The sequence below is a fragment of the Myotis yumanensis genome, unplaced genomic scaffold (assembly GCF_028538775.1).
Source record: "Myotis yumanensis isolate MYYU_CA2020_CCGP unplaced genomic scaffold, mMyoYum1.0.hap1 SCAF_4, whole genome shotgun sequence".
Classification (NCBI taxonomy): Eukaryota; Metazoa; Chordata; class Mammalia; order Chiroptera; family Vespertilionidae; genus Myotis; species Myotis yumanensis.
The window spans coordinates 65,422,260-65,443,371 of NW_027223755.1; the positions used below are offsets into that span (position 1 = coordinate 65,422,260).

General features: G+C 43.3%; 2 protein-coding genes across 3 annotated transcripts in view; one reads left to right on the plus strand and one right to left on the minus strand.

Annotated features, from left to right (window-relative positions):
- Positions 1 to 19,553, minus strand: part of EPB41L4A (erythrocyte membrane protein band 4.1 like 4A) — a 215,998-nt gene extending 196,445 nt beyond the window's left edge. Inside the window, exons 1-2 of one of the 2 annotated variants that reach the window (XM_070412445.1) lie at positions 19,164 to 19,553; positions 18,375 to 18,779 (exon numbers count right to left, since the gene is read on the minus strand). In XM_070412445.1, coding sequence (XP_070268546.1) covers positions 18,375 to 18,473 — 99 coding nt within the window. In that variant the 5' untranslated portion in view covers positions 18,474 to 18,779; positions 19,164 to 19,553. Of the gene's footprint in view, positions 1 to 18,374; positions 18,800 to 19,163 lie in introns of both variants that reach the window. The other variant, XM_070412444.1, reaches the window with a different exon arrangement.
- LOC139008807 (eukaryotic translation initiation factor 1) lies at positions 6,955 to 7,605 on the plus strand. Its single transcript, XM_070412446.1, has one exon. It carries the CDS (start codon positions 7,089 to 7,091, stop codon positions 7,428 to 7,430), a length of 342 nt encoding a protein of 113 aa, XP_070268547.1. The 5' UTR covers positions 6,955 to 7,088; the 3' UTR covers positions 7,431 to 7,605.
- Positions 19,554 to 21,112: the final 1,559 nt, after the last annotated feature.

Below are 21,112 nucleotides of genomic sequence, written 5' to 3' on the forward strand. Positions count from 1 at the left end.
TTGAAGAATTTGTTGATGTTACTCCTGCATACACTGACACCACCAGAACCAAGCAATAGCAAATATACATGAGGATTGCATGTGCTTTATTCTCACCCCAAAAGTTGTCATTTATGGGAAAGAATAAAATCTATGAGTATAAGAATTACAGGTGTTTCTACATATTTGGGTTCTTACTGACTCTACTCCTTTCTCAGCCTGCAACAGGAATCTAACAAAATCTAAAACAAGAACCAAGCAGTGTTAATGAATCTTCTTCCTTGGAGAAAAGATTAGCCAAATGAGAGCCAAACTCTTTGACAAATGTACCCAGTGAGACTCAAAATACCCCAGTCAATTTAAGCCATTTTTGCTCATCATTTTTGGTTGAACATGCTTAGAAAACTAACAGCTTGGCATGTCTAATAAGCCATGGATTCCACTCAGAGCAGCAGAATTTATTAAACGTGGGAAGAAATGGTGCATTTTTTTTTTTCACTTCGCCACCCTAACCTCCAGCAGAAAGCACAAGATTATCTAACCATTTGAGAACAAAGGTGAAAACACACTGGTAAAACCAAAACAGAGGCGTGCCTGTCTTCTGCTTTGTGCTGAAAACCACAGCGGTCTTTGTTGGGAATATGGCTTTGGTCAATGCAGCAGTGACAGCAGCAAGTGAAAAAGCACAGGGAAGACCCAGCAAACTCTAAGTGATTTAGCACAAAAAAATCATAACCCTTCCTCCCCTTGAGGGGAAAAAACATCCCGGTATTGTTTTCAACTTTTCAATGACACTAGATGGAAAGCACTGTAAAGCACAAATCAATTCACAATGAAACTTTTCAATAAAATAATGTCTTAAGTAAAGCAAGGTACCAGTACATCTTGTTAATTATACACACCTGTTCTCAGTTGCCCCTATTTTAACACGTAAAGAAAATGTTGTTTCAGGACAAAAATAGTCCTCATCTTTTTAAAACAGCTTTTAAAGGGGAGATAATGGTTTCCTAGAGAGCAGTCAGTCATGTAGTATTTACTCTGAAACACAACTGACCACACAACTGACCCGAATGTTAAAATGACATTTAAATGTTAGGTCACTTGGCGCACGCAGACGCCACACACACACACACACACACACACGTGTAGCATTTTCAGGTAGGAGGAAAACTCAAGGATTTTTAACCTGAAAACATACAAGAAGCCCAAGTTTCTTCACCTTCATTCACAAAGGAAATGTGTGACCTGCGGAACCTGATGTGCTGTCAGCTTGGGGTCTGGTTTCCTTTACAGCCTTACTCTTTGGGAGTCCCCATCATGCCTGTGTCAATACTGATGTTTCCATGACACCGTCACAGCCTGCTCTCCCGGGTGCAGGGAATGGCTTCAAGGCAGTCTAAGGGAAAGTTCTTCAGGGTTTGTGGGACAAAGAGGCTAGGAAATAATGATTTATTAAAGATCTCTTGAGACTCAAAAAAAGGCTCTTCTGATTCTTACAAAGACTACATCATAATAAACTCAGTGTCTTCATCACTAAAATTAACAGAAAAATTGCAAATCTTCATTTTTTTACTCATAATTTACTCTACAAGGAATTTTAATGACGAGTAAATTCTCCCAGTACCCCAAATCTAAGCTTCCTTTTTAAAAAATATATCTTCAAATGACCAAGATTATCTAAATTGAACTTAGCTTTTTATGCTTGAACAGGCAAGCTGACTACCATACCACCAGAAATGAAAAGGGATTTATTTTCAGCTATGACCTCCAAATTTTTGAAGAGCTGTAAATGAAGGTTGACATTAAAAAAAAAATTTTTTTTAAAGCAGATTCCAACAAGGTAATGTGGCATATATAGCATTCATTACACATTATCTCTGGCCAGGACTGGGGTGGTACTTTCTAAAACAAGCACATTAATATTCATGCAGCTCATCAACTGTATATCCACAGTAAGTGGGGATAAATAGAGACTCTAAGTAGCCTTATGCCAGTTTATAACAGCTTTTGTCCCAGTATTAGTTATCTATTGCTACGTGTCAGGTTATATCCAAACTTAGCAACTTAAAAGAACAAACTCACCTCAGATCCTGTGGGCCTGGGATCCAGGAGCGGCTTAACTGGAGGATTCTGGTTCAGGGTCTCTCAGGAGGTTGCACTTAAGCTATGCCCAGGTCATCTGGGGATGGTGAGGCTAGTTAAGAGTCTCTATTTATCCCCACCTATTGTGGATATATAGTTGATGAGCTGTATGAATATTAATGTGCTTGTTTTAGAAAGTACCACCCCAGTCCTGGCCAGAGATACTGTGTAATGAGTGGTATATATACCACATCACCTTGCTGGAATCTGAAAAATTTTGAATCTTAGAACACACCTGGCCCCAGGGGTTTCAGATAAGGCACTGAGAACCTGTATTCAGTTTTCCTAAAACACGTTTCCTGATTAACCCCACCTTGACATATAAGAAATAGGATTTCTTTTCAGAATTTTTGTAGCTCTTAGGATTTCCACAATATAACCCAATACTTAATATAAATTGTCTTGTATTGTACTCTGTTGTTTTATAACTAAACCTTTCCACTTAAAAATTAAACTTCTAAAAAAAAATAAATAAATGTTTGACAAAAAAAAAAAAATTTAAACTTCTTACAAACAAGAATCTTCCTTCTTTTTCATCATCCCCACCAAAAACCTGGAAGCTCCCAGGTACACAATAAGCTCTGAATAAATTATTGTAGAAATGAGTTCACAAATACATACCTATAATTACAGATACATAGCATTGGTCTAGAGCAGTGGTCAGCAAACTCATTAGTCAACAGAGCCAAATATCAACAGTACAACGATTGAAATTTCTTTTGAGAGCCAAATTTTTTAAACTTAAACTATATAGGTAGGTACATTGTTATTAACTTAATTAGGGTACTCGTAAGGCTTAGGAAGAGCCACACTCAAGGGGCCAAAGAGCTGCATGTGGCTGGCGAGCCGCAGTTTGCCGACCACGGGTCTAGAGACCCATTAAACCCTCACACTCAAAACCTATTTATTATCAAATAATTGCCCTAGAACATGATGTGAACACAGTGTGCGTCTGAAAGAAAAAGAAGCTGGCTCTCTGAGGAATTCTGAAAATTTTGCACATCCTCCCATGCCCATGTAAACAGTAGCAGAAGCACGAAATAATCAGTATCAGGGGAAAAGATCTATTGGCCTCCTGATGATTGGCCGGCCCGTCTGAAACCTTTCAAGGAAAGAGCAATTTTACCTTTCTGCTTTCTTTTTTCGCACCCTCCCCAGAGCAATAAGAAGAATCACTAATCAGTTTTTAATTTTCTTTCCTGGAGAGAGATTTAGGATGGAGCTGTAAGAATTCAGATATGGACTTTACAAAATAAAGACCATGGAAAAACTGAGTGATATGAGCTCTGAAGCTAAATAAATTCTAGATCTTTTAGATCAACATGCTTTTTCCAAAAAAAGCCAAAAAATTAAAATGTAATGCAATAAACATTGTTCTGAAAAGAAGTTCCACATAGGCAAACTCTTTTCTAAATTGGAGGGAAAATAAATAAATAAATAAATAAATAGAAAGAGTCCCTGAGACAAAAGGATTTCTCCCTTATATAATCTACCCAGAAAGAATTCTACAAATCCAAATGCCAAGGCTGCAGAATACAATCAGGTCAGGTCATAGGCCTATAAAGACTTGATTTAAGAGGAGCAGTGGGGGGGGGGAACAGGAAGAGGTTGGGAGCCTGGGAGGAGATGGGATTAGCAGTAAACCTAAATGATTTTCAACAAATTCTGACCTCTCCCTCTCTAATCAGCTTTCAGCCTTCCTCCCTGGCATGCTGCAAAGAAACTGAAGGTAGGTAAGCACTGAGAAAATGACCAGGTGGGAAACCAAGAGCCAGGGTTCTGGTCTCACGTGCTGGGCTCTGGCCAATCACTGCCGCTCACTGGGTCCCTGTTCCCTCCTCAGGAGAATGGGAGAATTAGATGATTCCAATGCCAGGCCGAATTTTCTGTTATAAGTGAAATCCAATTGGTTGTAATTTATGTCATCTCTTCCACATTCTCCCCCTGTGCCTGTTGCATTCTCAGGCAGCATCATGGGACTGAAATAACTAAGGGCATGTGACCACACACGGGTCTGGTGAAGAGAATCAGAATACTGAGCTATCAGGCAAAAGAATGAGTGGCCGGCAAGAAAAAGCAATGGCAAGTAGACACTAGTTTGTGGGAAAGATTTTGTCATGCTATGGCACTACTGGGATTTTCTTCACAGAGGGAAAATGTACTGCCGATAGCCTGAACATCTAGTGGGGTTTTCAAGTGTTTGAGTACCACAGGCATTTAGAATGTACAATCCAGACAAAGCTGTAAAACTTATATTATGCCAGCTTCGGTACCACTAAGAATTGCTACAAAAACAACAATGAGGTACCATCTCACACCTGTCAGAATGGCTATCATCAACAAATCAACAAACGACAAGTGCTGGAGAAGATGTGGAGAAAAAGGAACACTCGTGCACTGCTGGTGGGAATGCAGACTGGTACAGCCACTATGGAAGACAGTATGGAGTTTCCTCAAAAAACTAAAAAATGGAACTTCCATTTGACCCTGTGATCCCGATTCTAGGAATATATACCAAGAAACCAGAAACACCAATCAGAAAGGATATATGCAACCCTATGTTCATAGCAGCACAATTCACCATAGCTAAGATCTGGAAACAGCCTAAGTGCCCATCAGTAGATGAATGGATTAGAAAACTGTGGTACATCTACACGATGGAATACTATGCTGCTGTAAAAAAGAAGGAACTCTCACCATTTGCAACAGCATGGATGGAACTGGAGAGCATTATGCTAAGTGAAATAAGCCAGTCAATGAAGGAAAAATACCACATGATCTCACTCATTCATGGATAATAGAGACCATTATAAACTTTTGAACAATAATAGATACAGAGGCAGAGCTGCCTCAAACAGATTGTCATACTGCAGCGGGAAGGCCGGGGAGGGTTGGGAGGCAGGAGGGAGGCGGGTAAGAGATCAACCGAAGGACTTGTATGCATGCATATAAGCATAACCAATGGACATAAGACACTGGGGGTTAGGGGAGGCCAGGGGATTGTCAAGGGCGGGGGGGAAAAAAAAGGACACATATGTAATACCCTTTGTAATACTTTAAGCAATAAAAAAATTTTTAAAAAAAGAATTGCTACAATTTCCCTCAGTCCTAGGAATGTTAGTCCAATTCCATAAAGCCGTCATTGTTACGTTGGCTTTACCCTGCAATCCTTCTAGGAATCCTGGAAGTTCATGGTTGAAAGAAAGTCACGAAGGGTGGGGAGGGTGTACATGTTTAGAACTAAATTATTTTCCTAGGAGGAAAACACTGTACAGGACAAATCTCCAGCAATTTCTCAATGTTTCAAGGTAACAGGTTTCTAACATGCTACCAGGGGTGGGGAATCTTTTTTCTGCCAAAGACCATTTGAATATTTATAACATCCTTCTCAGGCCATACAAAATTATCACCCTAAAAATTAGCCTGCTAAAATATAAATAAATAAATCACACACCAAAAAAATTAGCCTGCTATGTTTGGTCAAACATTTAATTAACTCACCCCTAGTGCTTTGGCCGGGCCAGACCAAATGATTTTACGGGCCTCCTACAGCCCTTGAGCCAGATGTTCCCCACCCCTGTGCTTGATATGAACATCAAACTGTTATTCATAAAACATATACAAATATACTTTTTCTAACCCTCCACCAAGGAATTTACAGAAAGAGTCTGCAAGAACCGAAGGCAAATCCTTTCCACAATGTAATTAGCAACACTCAAAGCTTATGTAGAAAAGTGTTTGGAAATCAAAATATTCAAGGTTTCAAGTTACCAAAGCAATAGCAGCAGCATATCTAAAATTCACTGAGCACCACCATGTGCCTGGCACTGGTTCCTAAGGACTGAACTGTGGGTAAAACAGACAATGTTTGCTGGCAAGGACCACTCAAATATTTATAACATCATTCCCGGGCCATACAAAATTATCAACTTAAAAATTAGCCTGCTATATTTAAGTTTCTCAAAATATTAAATGTTAAATCTGTTTTAACTGGGAGTGCTTTCTCTGCTGAATTACACACCCATCCAGTACTAAGGAACTAGTAAACACAAACAAGATGTATAAAGATAAGCATGGAGTAGAACTGAGCGTCCAGAAATGAATCTTCACACTTACTGTCAACTGGTTTTTAATAAGGGTGTCAAGACAATCCAATGGGGAGAAAATGGTCCTTTCAACAAATGAACTGAGACAACCGGCTATCCACATGGAAACGAATGACAAATGGGTCATGGACCTAAATGTGAGAGCTAATGCCATAAAACACTTAGAAAAAAACACAGGAGTACATGTCACTAGTCTCTCACATCAAACCACCATGCTCCCTCACTTCTAACAGCCACCCTGCCCCTCAGAGAGCCAGCCTCTCTCTGGGCAGGGGTGGGAGATCAGATACCCCAAATTAGAATTTAGGAAGAATTTACTAGCAAATAATAGACCATATGTAATAATGGCTACTTTTTATTGGGCAATTTTTATCCTATGTGCCTAAATTCTTTTCTCAAATTCTTAAAATCATCCTTCAAGGCAGGTATCATGCCCTTCAATTTGTAAATGAAGAAAGGGAGGCTAGTTCCAAGAAGAGTCATTTGACTAATCACAAGACCAGTGATTTCATGGCAGACCAGGATCTAAACGCAGGGCCAGAGTGTGGGACAAGAGAGATTGAAAGTGATCACACAGCATCCCCCCGCAGTTCCCCCTCCCTGCCCTTAGGAGGTTGGTTTAGGTGTGAAGTGTGAGGGCCTGGGCTGAAGTGGGAGCAGTAAGGATGATAGAGAAAGCCAATTTTGACAAGTGACATTTAAGGCAGAGAGGCTCCCGCCCAGTGACTGAGCCGCCGCCGAGGACTCAGCAACCTCCCCCTTGAGCCCCCCTCGCTTCCCGACGCTCCGTCCCCCCTGCCCGCCTTCTCCCGCCGCAGCCTTCCGCAGGCCGTTTCCACCGAGGAAAAGGAATCGTATCGTATGTCCGCTATCCAGAACCTCCACTCTTTCGACCCCTTTGCTGATGCAAGTAAGGGTGATGACCTGCTTCCCGCTGGCACTGAGGATTATATCCATATAAGAATCCAACAGAGAAACGGCAGGAAGACCCTTACTACTGTCCAAGGGATCGCTGATGATTACGATAAAAAGAAACTAGTGAAGGCCTTCAAGAAGAAATTTGCCTGCAATGGTACTGTAATTGAGCATCCAGAATATGGAGAAGTAATTCAGCTGCAGGGTGACCAGCGCAAGAACATATGCCAGTTCCTTGTCGAGATTGGACTGGCTAAGGACGACCAGCTGAAGGTTCATGGGTTTTAAGTGCTTTTGGCTCACAGAAGCTTAAGTGAGGATTTCTTTGCAATGAGTAGAATTTCCCTCCTGTCCCTTGTCACAAGTTTAAAAACCTCACAGCTTGTATAATGTAACCATTTGGGGTCTGCTTTTAACTTGGACTAGTGTAACTCCTTCATGCAATAAACTGAAAAGAGCCATGCTGTCTAGTCTTGAAGTTCCTCATTTAAACAGAGGTCAAGCAGTAGGCGCCTGGCAGTGTCCAGCCTGAAACGGAGCAATACCGTGATGTTTCCGCCAAGCCCATGTCTGGCCAAAGCTCCTCACCAGAGTTCCCTGCCCTCAGAGAATGTCACCGCCTGAGCAGCCTTCCGTGAAGCTGAGAGGAGAGGGGTAAGGCAGCAGCGGCATGTGTACCACTAGAGGGAGCCTTCCGTAATCACAGATCTACACCTGAGCAAGTGATGGAGCTTAGAGCAAGCAGCCTGCCACCTTCCCTCCCGTGAGGTGTAAGGACTTGTGGCTTGCCACCAAGGTCTTTTTGACCAGACAGATCCTAGCTAATTGTTGTCCAAACACCATAATTTGAGGCCAACCTTCTTATCAGAGTTAAACTTTTGACAAGGGAACAAATTTCAAACTGAAGTGTCAGTCATGTAGCTAGCTATAGAACTTGCAACTTCCTAGCAACAGCTGCCCAATGCCATGTGAAGTAAAAAAACAAAAATGATTTTTGGGGTATTCTTTTTTCCCTCCTTCAGTTTTAATGTTATGTTATGTATTTAAACCCTTATTTAAATAAAACTTGTTTTCAGAAAAAAAAAAAAAAAAAAAAAAAAAAAAAAAAAAAGGCAGAGAGGCTCCCATCTGCTTCTCAAACACAGCTCTAAATGAAGGGCAAGGTGAGACCTGAATGATTTTAAACACTCAGATGGTCTCGGTGGGCTAGCTCAGGAACCTACCTGACCCTCTCTCGTGTCACACTATATGGAAAACTGTATTCTACATGAGGCCCTTTCTCACCAACTTCTGGGACACCATCCTCCCAAAGTGAGGAACTCTCGGCATTACAACTGTGCTTTCTCCTGTACATGCTGTTTCTCAACAATCTCCTGTTGCATTTGGTTTCCTCTTCGGTCTCGGTTCGCTGATTCCAGCCCTGCCATCTGACCTCTTGGTGATTGTCCGTGGGGGCTAGCACTCAGCACCTCTCGGTTTTCCTAGCCTGCCACCATCTCTCTTGTTCTACCTCCCCTTAGGCATGTCAATCTCCTTGAAAACAAACTGCTCACACGTTTGCAAGCCCTGCCAGGCCCTTTCATGTCTTCAGTGATTATTAGGAATTTCTTGGCAAGAGTGCTCAGTTACAGAGAAATTGATTATTAACAATAGGCAGCATTAAGGAAGAGTGGCTGTTCCACTTTAAAAACAAAACAAAACAGGAAATACACACATGGCTGAGAGGGCACAGGAATGCAACCCCCATTTTTGAGAATGATATAGACTCGCTGAAGTGTAGTTACAGGCTTTTTGAGTCACAAACTAAACTGGCGTCTCCTGATCTAAAAAACACCTAGTCTATACCTAAACAAGTAATAACAGATACCTGGTTAATCTTAATACAGGAGCATTAGAAGAAATCTGATGAGGCAGAGCAAATAGCAGGTATACTCATTACAACCCAAAGCAGGCTGATCAGGAGTCTTACTTATGGGCTTTGCTTGTAGCTAAAATACTGGAGACAAAGCAATCATTCTCAGAAATGCTAGAGGGGCCATGGCAAATCTTATATCTGACCTGCCACGTTTATAGCAGGCCTGCAGAAAAATACACTGTGCATCGGAATGAAAAACTTACCATTTGTCATAAAAAAACCAATATTTAATTTATTGACACTGTCTTTTCCATTAAGCCTTAGAGCAGTGTCAAATGAGGTTTGTGTAGCTTCAAGAATAAAATGGGTGACACAGCAAAATTAAAAATTACACCAAGGGTCCCTCGTTGTGTAAACCCACACTGCAAAACTAACAGACACTTTGTCAGACAGTTCATAGAGTAGGAGACAAGGGAGAAAAGCAACTAAAGTATGAGAATCTGTTCTCCATTCTTGAAATAGGCCCTTCGTCCAAAAGACTCTCAAGTTGTAAGGGGTAAGTTATATTTTCCAAAAAGAAAGAGAGAAAAAGAAAGACTCAGTAGCTACCTCTACAATACAAAAATGGTGTGGCTCGTGTTTTCTGAAACAGCTGCTCGTCAGCATTTCAATGTGCTACATGCACCATCCACAGCACCATCTCATTTTCTACCCATTATCAATATAAAAACTAGAGTATCTTGGCAACAGATTTTTCACAGTGAGACTCACTTAATTCTGGGATCTTTTCTAGTAAAAATGTAATGATCCTCATTATCCAGAAGATTTTCAATATGGTCTTTTCCAACTGCAACACTCCAATCATTCCTCTATTCAAATGATAGCTAAGAAGCTTCTATTACATGAGGCATGCAGCTCTGGCTGCTGCAGATCCCAGGTAGGGGCTTGCAGGCTGCTGGAGGAGACAGATGTGCCCCAAAATAATGCCTGCAGTGTGATATGTGCAGTAACAGGATGTGTGTGAAGCACTGACAAGTGCTTAACTCTGCCTGGTCAGGTTGTGTTGAAGGCTTTCAAGCAGATGGGACACATGATTGAAGTGTCAAAAGGATGAGTTCAGATGAGTGTGTGCTTAGGGAAAGGCAAAAGGGTACCCCACTCAGTGGGAACCCCATGCATAAAGGTACGTGAGAGTCTGATATGTTTGGGAGACCAGGCAGTGCCACATGTGCACAGAGAGGTCATTGGGGTAGGCAGGGCTACATCAGGTAGGGTGCTAACACAAACCATGAAGTTTGGACTTTATCTGTAGAAGAAATGAGTCACTATAAGAAGAAGAAGGAAGGGATGAAGAAAGCATCATTTTACAGTTGGAGAGACTGAGATTCAGAGAAGATAAATATCTTCCTAAAAGTCCCACAGCTAGTAAGTAATCAGTGGGGTGAAAATTTAAACCTAGCTGGTCTGATTCCAGAGCCCATACTTTTAAATCACTTATTATATTGCTCCTAGTATTAGAATATTAAGCAGGTTAAAGACACTGACATATACTGTTTTCACTGACATATATATATAAGGTACATGACTACCCCCCCAAAAAAGAAAAAAGGAAGACCACCAAAAGTTAGCCTGCATCCAGTGCAAAAGGCTGAGCACCAAACACACACGAATAAAGGAAGCTGTTAGTCTCTATGGCAATGGTTCTCAACCGAAGGTGATTTTGCCCATTGGGGACATTTGGCAACATCTGGGCAAGAAGAATTACTGGCAGCTCGTGGCTAGAGGCTGGGAGTACTATTCAGTATCTCACAATGGACCGAACAGCCTACCACAACAAAGAACTGTCTGGCCTTATTCTGAGATACAATCTGATGCAAACTATCGAAGAAAACATGAGCTTCCCATCTTGTTTATAAGTGTCTTATTAAAAATAGCAAACCACTGTCCACATGGCTAATGGAGAGTCTGGGCTTTTGTACCTGCAATTTAAATTTAACTCTGAATGTTCGTGTCCACCCCCTCCCCCAAATTCATATGTTGGAAACTTAATCTCCATTAGGAGGTGGGGTCTTTGGGATTCGTGCCCCTATGAAAAAGGGCCAGCCCAGCAAAGCTCCCTTGCCCTTCTGCCATGTGAGGCTACAAGAAGCTTTCAACCGGGAAGAGGGCCCTCACCTGGCCATGCTGGCATCCTCATCTCAGATTTCCAGCCTAGAACTATGAGAGATAAATTTATCTTGTTTACAAGTCACTCAGTCTGTGGCATTTTGTTATAGCAGCCCGAATGGGCTAAGACACCACCAATGTTCAAAAGCAACAAACGCTCTGCATTAGTTCAAGTCTAGGTCAAAGTTAGTTCAAGCTAAACATTATAGAATTCAAGAATAATCATATTAATGGGGCTGCAAAAAGTATGGTCCACCTTCAGTTAAGGAAATTATAAATACGTACCTGGAGAAGGGCAGCCATTAGCTAGCTGCTGGAGGTAACAATGCTCTCCCCATTAAATTATTTTTTTAAACACTTTCAAGAAAAAAAAAACCTCTCGTAAAATTGAAGGGGCACTTAAGGTCTGAGGAGCTAATGTACAACATGGTTACTATATTTGATAGTGCTATATTGTATAACTGAAATTTGCTACGAGAATACAACTTAGGTGTTCTCAATAACAACAAAAAAGATAATAGCCCAGCTGGTGTTGCTCAGTGGTTGAGCATTGACCCATGAACCAGAAGGTAACGATTCAATTCCCGGTCAGGGCACATGCCCAGGTTGCAGGCTCAATCCCAATAGGGGGCGTGCAGGAGGCAGCCAATCAATGATTCTCTCTCATCATTAATGTTTCTATCTATTTCCTTCTCCCTTCCTCTCTCTGAAATCATAAAAAAAAACCACACACATTAAAAAATAATAAATATGTGAGGTGATGGATGTGTTAACTTGGTGGGGTCCTTTTACAATGCACATACACTGAGTGGCCAGATTATTATGACCACCTGACGTTTGTAGGCAAATTAGCCATACACTGCATCATATGGGATATGGAAGCCGAAGGCCTGTTCGAACACCTTTGCTGTCTGCAGTTACCAAGATAAAACATCTCCAATTCGCACAGGAACACAAGGATTGGACAGTCAAGCATTGCAAAAAAGTCATGTGGTCCATTGAATCACGTTTCCAGTTGCATCATGCAGATGGCAGAGTGAGAATTTGGCGGAAACAGCATGAAAGCATGCACCCCACATGCATGAGTACAACCCTTCAAGCTGGTGGGGGCAGTGTTATGGTTTGGGGCATGTTTTCCTGACATGATTTGGGCCCTTGAATTCATGTGGAACAACGTCTGAATAGCACAACATACCTAAGTATCGTTGCTGATCAAGTTCATCCTATCATGTTGATGGTGTATCCCAATGGAGATGGCTTCTTCCAACAAGACAATGCGCCATGCCATGGTGCTCGTATTGTGCAGGAGTGGTTTCAAGAACATGAGGGAGACTTTACCTCGCTTAGGTGGCCCCACAATCACCAGATCTCAATCCAATTGAGCATTTGTGGGACGAAGTTAAAAGAGCCATCAGGCAGCTGGTCCCACAACCATCAAATCTCACAGAACTGGACAGTGCTATTCATCAGGCATGGTGTCAGATTCCTCGCATCACCTTTCAACATCTCGTGGAGTCAATGCCAAGAAGAAACACCGCAGTACTGAAGGCAAAAGGTGGCCCAACGTAGTACTGATGGGGTGGTCATAATAATCTGGCTGGTCATAATAATCTGGCCACTCAGTGTATATATCAAATCATCTGCTTGGACACTTTATATTACAATGTCATTTATTAATTAGACCTCAGTAAGATAAAAAATACTTTAAATCATTTTTTAAAAACAAAAAAATATTTGAGGAAGCATTTATATACTAGGTCATCTTAAACAGCCACAGTACGAATATCATACTTGAATTCTAGAAATCTAGATGCAGTGGAGCGGAGGGGTACCTCTATCCCAGTCACATGTAACTTACTAAGCAATCAAGAACCCCAGCCAATCTTACATTAACGAAATGCTGGTGTATGATTACCTGCTTCAACCTATGTTTATAAGGTCTCTGACTCTATACTTATGTGGTTGATATCAAATATATAGGTATTTACATAATGTGATTTGTGAACTGTTGCTTTTCACTTTTTCCCAGTCTTCTTAGATTTTTCTTTACCAGTCCAAATAGAATGAAAATCACACTTCTGAGTAAGGGAGAGGAATATAATTTAAGCTCCCACCTTCTAATTGTTTTTCTAGTTTATTAGAAAGCTTCTGATCAAAGCATCAAAACTCACAATATTCCCTCAGGAAACTCAGGATGATTAGAAAATAACTTCATTTAAAAGTTAACAAATGAACTGTATACACTTTAACTGTGCAAATTGTATGGTATCCTATATAATAAAAGCCTAATATGCAAATCGACCAAATGGCGGAATGACCGGTGGAAGGACCGGTCGCTATGACACGCACTGACCACCAAGGGGCAGACACTCAATGCAGGAGCTACTCCCAGCCCACAGGCCCCAGGCCAACCAAGGCAGATGCCAGGGGGGGGCTCCCTGATCATCCTTCCAGTTGCCCCGCAGAGGGAGGCAACCAGAGGCAGCAGTGGGGGGCGGGGCTGGCGAGCAGGCGGTGCCAGGCCGGTCGAGGCGGGTGCCAGCGGGGGCCCCCCAATTGCCCCACAGATTGACCCTAATCGCCGGCCAGGCCTAAGGACCCTACCCATGCACAAATTTCATGCACCGGCCTCTAGTATCTCAATAAAGCCTTAAAAAAGTTAACGGAATTTCCATCTTGCTATTATATTGGTTTCATTTAGTCAAATACTCTGAGGGAGGAAATGAGCACTTCAGTGGTTATTATAGTACTACTCAGAGGACTAAAATTTTGCTAAAATGAAAATACTAATTGCACCAGCAATTTTCAAAACTAAATTTATAACCAAACCTTGTGATTTTTCCCCCCTGAGAACCTTTGCTATTCAAATGACAACCTATAAAGGTAGTCTGAGCCACATAAAGTTTTGCTTCTAAAGAGAACAGAAAGAAAGATCTCTACCTCCACCAGGACAAAGAACTAGAAGGACATAACAAAAGTTTCCCTGAACAAACATTGCTCAAAAAACCAAGAGACCAACCACAGCAGAAATTCTTAACTTGAATAAAGAAGGCAGCAGAGAACAAACTTGAACAGAGATAGCAGCAGAGAACAAATGGCTAGAAGCTATTGTGGGCTCAACACACAACCAATAGCTTCCAGTTTATATAAACCCGGGTTTTTAAATCTTGGATAGGACTCAAACTACAAATTGCATGAAAAAGACTTACTGTTTTCAAGGTGAGATTACCTCTAAAGCAAGTTAAGAAGGCAAGTTTCTACATAACATTAGTATGAATATAAAGATATGTTTTATTTTTCTGATTTTTAAGTTTTTCAATTACAGGTGACACATCATATTATATTAACCTCATGTGTACAACATAGTGATTAGACATTTATATAACGTATGAAGTAATCACCCCAATAAGTCTTGTACCCATCTGACACCATATACAATTATTACAGTATTATTGACTATATTCCCTATGCTGTACTTTACATCTTCATAACTGTTTTTATAACTAGAAATTTGATTTGTTTTAAAATATATATTTTTATTGGAAGAGAGAAAGGGAGAGAGAGATAGAAACATCAATGATGAGAATCATTAATTGGCTGCCTCCGGCATGCCTCCTATTAGGGATTGAGCCCACAACCTGGGCATGTCCCTGACGGAAATCAAACCATGACTTCCTGGTTATTAGGTCAACACTCAACCACTGAGCCAAGAATGGGCTGATTATTTTTTGTTTTGTTTTGTTTTGTTTTTTGTTAATCTTCACCCGAGGATATTTTTCCATTGATTTTTAGGGAGAGTAGAAGAGAGCAGGAAAGACAGAGAGAAACATCAATTGGTTGCCTCCTGCATGAGCCCCAACCAGGGCCCAGGCCAGGGAGGAGCGTGCAACCAGGATACCTGCCCTTGACAGGAATTGAACCTGGGACCCTTTGGTCCACGGACCGACGCTCTATCCACTGAGCCAAACTGCCTAGGGCAAGGGCTGATTATTTTTTAATTAAAAAAAAAAAGAAAACACTTCCCATTTAAATTCTTAACATATAAGGTGTGTAACTATTGTCTTCAAACTGAATTGCTTTCCATGGGAACAAACATCGATTTTTTCCTAAAGTCGATGAGATCTTTGATCTAAATTGCAGAAAATCACTTCATAACCAACTTTGTAATTTGGCACTTAAATCCAAAGAGTGTTTTTCAAAATGGTACACAAGGAAAAAGAAGTTTTATAAAGCTTCTCTCATACTCCTACTTAAGTTAATCCTTTTTAACTCACAAGGAATTATTATAAGAGTAATACAAGCAAATTCTTAAGTAACTATCAGGAATCAGTAAAACTCCTTTCATTAAGGGATGAAATATGTGAATATAATTTTAATGCAAAATTAGCTGTCTTCATTTCATTTGAGATAGAATGTACAAAAGGGTCATCTCAAAATAATTATTAGGAAACTAGAGGCCAGGTGCACTGGCCTGTGGGGATGGGCTGAAACTGGCTCTCCAACATCCCCCAAGGGGTCCCGCATTGCAAGAGGGCGCAGGCCAGGCCAAGGGACCCTACCAGTGCACGATCGGGGCCAGGGAGGGACCATGGGAGGGCTCCAGGGCATGTCTGGCCGTCTCACCCAGTCCCGATTGGCTGGACCCCAGCAGCAAGCTAACCTACATGTCTGAGTGTCTGCCCCCTGGTGGTCAGTGTGTGTCATAGCGACCGGTTGAACGAACAGTCGGACACTTAGCATATTAGGCTTTATTATATAAGATACTTTTGAAAAATAAAAAGATTTTTCTATTAATTTTAGGGGGAAAATAGGTTAATTGACATATGCTTAACTTTGACTTTAATTAGGGATAATCAAAATTATCAATTGTACTATAGAAGGAGACCACTATAACAGCAACTATTATACTATTAACTTTGAAGTAATTGTTGACTATTTCATTTACGAACTAAAGTAAGAGTTTAAAAATGCCAGGTATGTACAGGATAATAATATACAAACTATACATATATTCATTCAATATTTGAAAACCTTCTACATTCAGGAAGCTGGTCATTTTTGACCCTTTTTCTTGTAAAAGAATGATACCTGGGAATTGAGAATTCTGTACACCAAGAATGGTCATTATTCATATATTAAACACAAACATGCATATGTGTTTAATTTAGTACCTACCACAAGTAGATAGGTGCTTAACACATGCATTTTATGGTAACATGGTAGTTACAGATAACGTGGTTAACTTCAGCAGACATCTGTGTTACACAATGGCCATCAAAATAATTGTGGCATGCTTTTGTGACACTAAAAGAGGCCAAGCCTGTTGCAAAATGATTACTTTCATCAAAAACCTGTTTAAATTATTATTTATTTAAATGGCATCTATCCAACATAACAGCATTATAAAGTTGCTATTACATTTGAATCACTCACCAATCTTCAACCTATTTGTAAAGCAAGGTAAACACCATCAGGTTATAAAAAGTAATTATGGACCAGGATTTTTGATTCATGTTTCTTTGACAAAATTATTCCATTTGATCCCAAGTCTTGACTGCTCTCTTGACAGAATAATGTACATGCTCCACAGCTGACAGGAGTATGCTTTCACGATTAAACAGGAAGCTCACACTCCAGATGACTTTAGACTTTGCACTTCAGAAAGATTTCTTTGTTGTTTCAGCATCAGATCATTAGTTATTTTTTTCTAATTGTTTCTATCCCCAAGCCAAAGAGAATCTATGTATTATCAAACATTTAAGATGTGTTTGTCATTTCTGCCTATTTTATTTGCGCAGTACACCAAAGAATGTCACATAATCTTACAAGGTAAGTTCTTTTACTGATTTCACTTGGGGAGAGGAGGTGTTTTGGAACATAAAGAAAAGCTGAAAATATAAAATGAACACCTTCTCCTCCCCCAAAGTATTTTATTGACCTTCAAGGGATATAGCGAATGAGAATATAACTGACTTTTGCTTATTATAATTACTGGGGACACAATATTCAAAACAATTTTCTAAAGGAAAGGGTTAACTTTATCTTGTGGCTTTAACTGGTCATTTTTGCCCCTCTTTCTTGTAAAAAAATGACACCTGGGAAGTGAGAATTCTGTACCCCAAGAATGGTCATATCAAAGCTGACGCTTCTGGCCAGGAGCAGTGACTGTAAAGCACATAAAGCTATGTAAAAGCCGAATCACATAAGGAAATGCCCAGGGCCAACGCTGTGCGGATTAACTGCTGAGATGACAAGACTAGGAAAAGACACTGGCCAGCCTGAATCTGATTTCTCAGATGCCCAGCTTTACTGAGGGGGAGGAGGGAGCCGCTTCCCTTCACCAGACTGGCTGCTGAGTTTTCTAAAATGCCTGCGACCTAAAAGTGAAGGAGAAAAGAAAACAAAACAAACTGCTCCCCCATTCTGACCACCTCTTGGTAGTCACATCGTTGCTAGGGCAAAACGAGGGCACGCAGACGCCTGGGTCAGGTAGTCATCTCTATGAGATAAGAACCCAGCAAAATTAAGGAAGTGGGTCTCTGCAGTCTCCCAGCCTTTTTGTTTGGGTTCTCTAGGTTAACAGTAGTAACTGCATGTCAACGACCTACACGCAGAAGCAGTTATTACCGAGTCGCTCTGAGAAACGTCTACTTCAATGTGGGGAGCCGGTTCGCTTGCGGAGAGGGAAATTATTTTCTGTCCAAACGTAGCAATACCGAACTACACGGCCAGGCCACACAATCACAACCGCCCAAGAAATGTGTTTCAACGCGTGAACTCTTTTACTTCCCCAAAGATACTATCAAGGAAAGGCCGAGGGAGAGCGTGCCTTCGACACTGTGTGCAGCCCATACATTCAATTCTGCGACTCCTTGGGAGCTGCAGGGGAGGCCCTAGAATCTAGATGCTCTGGGAGGAAACCTGTGTTGCGAAGATTTCTGGCCTCAGTTGCAGGACCATGGATTGCAGCCGAGAGTTGGTGCGTGGGCTATCCTCTGAGACATCAAACTTACTTTCCTTTACGAAGGGACTCAAACTTAACCCACACTGGCACGTCCGCCCTCCACCTGCGCGCAGGGGGCAGCTGAGGCTCCTTCCCACCGCGCGGAGAGGCAGTCGCCGCCACGACCCGGGACAACCCTCACAAAGCCGGGGGCCCCCGAGCCCGCCCGGCTGCCAAACCCCCGAACACGCCCCCTTCCTGTGCCTACCTTGATGCCCTGCTGCTGGGTGGTGAGGGTTAACTTGGATTCATCCAGGAGCAAAACTTCGCAGTAAAATTCTTCCGGAACAGCGCAGAAACAGCCCATGTCGGCGGCGGCGGTCTCCAGCCGGGCGAGAAAGCTGCGACCCGAGCGCTGAGCCGTCCCCTCCCCTCAAGCACGAGGCATTAGTTTATTGTCCGCGCCGTGGCGAGGGCAACAGGAGCAGCTCTCGGCGAGGTCCAGCGCCGCGCGGGCGGGCGGCTAGGAGGGCGGAGAAGCCCGGAGATCAGCGCCCGGGAGTAGCCGGGGAAGCGCCAGCGGAACTGGGTGCGGAGGGCGGCGGCGCGTCCCCGCGCATCCTGCGGCTCCGGCTCCTCCGAGGGCGGGGATGCCGCGGCCCCTCCCGCAGTCCTGGGGACGACAGAAGTCTCCTGGCAATGGGGGTAAGGGGCAAGATAAGGGAGGGACGAGAGCTCGAGGCCCTCCCCGGACTTGGAAGCTCCTACCTAGAAGCTCTAAAGACCCCTCCACCCGCGCACCACCCGAGCGCGGCCGCGACGCACCGACCTCCCCCGAGCCTGCGGGGTCCCCAGAGGGTGCGCACTTCCAGCTCCGATCCCACCCCGCAACTCCCAGTCCGGTCCGCGGACGGGGAGCGCTAGGCTGTTCCTTTGTGTCAGGGGGCACCCACGACGTCCCAGCAACATTGCAGGGGCAGTGGCCAGGATCATCCCTTCCCCAATCCGCCGGCACCGAGAAGCCCAAAGACGGTCGGAAAGGGCGGCGGGTTCCTACCGAGACCGGCGAGTAGAGGTCAGCTCGTCGCGCAGTGTGGCTTCAGTCTGGGGAGCCCCGAGCTCATCTCGGAGGACCGTGTAGGGCCAAGTTCAAGCTCTCCCTTCGAGAATGCCCTGCGCCGCGGCGGAGGGCTGCTTCCCCGGGAGGTTCAGAGAAGCGGGCAGTCGAAGGACTTGCCTCCAGGCCCCCGGGCTGGGAATGCGGTGGGCGGGCGGGCGGGTGCGGGTGCGCCCTAGGGCGCCAGGCCCCGGCGGCTCCGGGGAAAGTTCTCACCGACGCTGGAGGTGTGGCGCCCCGGGCGGGAGCAGCCCAGGTACTGCTGAGTCGGGCCCCGGCGTCGGCAAAAACCTCTGGAGCAAAGCGAGGGCCCAGCAGCCGGCCCCGGGGCGCCCCTTCTGGGCGGGGTCTCGGCTGGGGGCGGAGGGCGGAGCGGAGGTAGTCTAATGGCGAAGTGCCGACAGGTCCGCACGGGGAACCGCGCCGGGCGCCGGAGCCACGAGGCCGCCGGGAGCCCCGGCCCCGCTCGCAGCGTCCGTTTCCCAGGGAGACGGGGAGGCAGGCTCCGCGAGGGCTGGGCGCATTCCTGCTAGGACCCTGGCTTTCCGCGCTCCTGGTCCCACGCCCTCCTCGCGGACGGCCGTGTCCGGAACCGGCGGGCACAATAGCTCTGAGGCTGCAGTGACCCCTGGTGGGTCCTCAGGTGCGTGCACCGACAGCCCGAGCTGAGCCGCGAGAGGCTGGGCCTTCGCAGCAGGTGCAATCTGTGCTCTCCCGCTGGGAACCAGCCTCGAGTTAATTAATGCGCGTCGTCGTGGTTCCTGGAGACACGCGGCGGGACACGGAGCAGAGCTGAGGGTAGGCCTCCCAGAAAACTTCTCTACTCTGTATTTCGTATTAGAAAGTACAAGAGCTTTGGCATCAGACATAGTTTTGAATTGCTTAAAATGCCTTAAAAATAGTACCTTAAGAATAAAATAATAAAAATTTTAAAGCTGGCATCCGCAGCACAGTAGACCGGAAATGAACAATTTGTGACTTGGGAGGGAGTTTCCTTCCATAGTGATTTGCCACAAAGAACCTTCTGTGGGAAGCCTTTTTCCCTGCTATAGCAGCTCCATCTACACATGTAGAGCACAACCCCCAAAGTGCGATTCAAACCTGCCATGTTTGGTATGAACTTGACGTAAAGCTATGACTCAAAACTATTTTATCTTCCCGGCTTTCTGGGAAACAGAAGCAGTTTTTGAGTTTCTAATCAAATTCTATGTTCAACTTTGGGTTGTATTGTCCAAATTTTGCATTACATGAGCGGGCACCTTATTTATTCTGGGTTTAGCATCTTTGCTCCTGAAGGCTTTTCTTTTCTGTAATATAGTACTCCAGGCACAAATTGCCAAAAGGGATTGAAAATTTTCATAGCAGATTTTCATTCATTATCATCATATTCAGGAGAGTCTCCTTAGTTTGCAAAAAAACAAAAGATAGGGCCAAGTGTAATAATTTATTTTTCCAGTTTTGAGTCTTGTTGCCACCTGATTTATGTCCTTTGATTCTGGGGATTTTTGTTTCACCTTTAATGGTGATAAAAAGGCTGGGGCTTGGGGGTAAGGCAGCAATTCTTTTCATTTCAGGCTCCTCACAATGAAAAGTACAAAGCCATGAAGCCCTGTACATATGACAAACTTTTCTGAGTGAGGCATTTTCTTTTCCATTTCTTTATCAGGGATGGAACAAAGAAAAAAAATCCATTTAAACGCAAAATTGGAGTTTCCTAGAGATAATGGGAAGATTCCACCGGTTAAAATAAAAACAGTGTTAATGAGCCATTGATATACAATAAACTGCATATATTTAAAGTAAAATTTGATACATTTTGATCTAAGTATATACTCATTAAACCATCACCAAAATCAAGCTAGTAAACATATCCTTCACCCACAAAATTT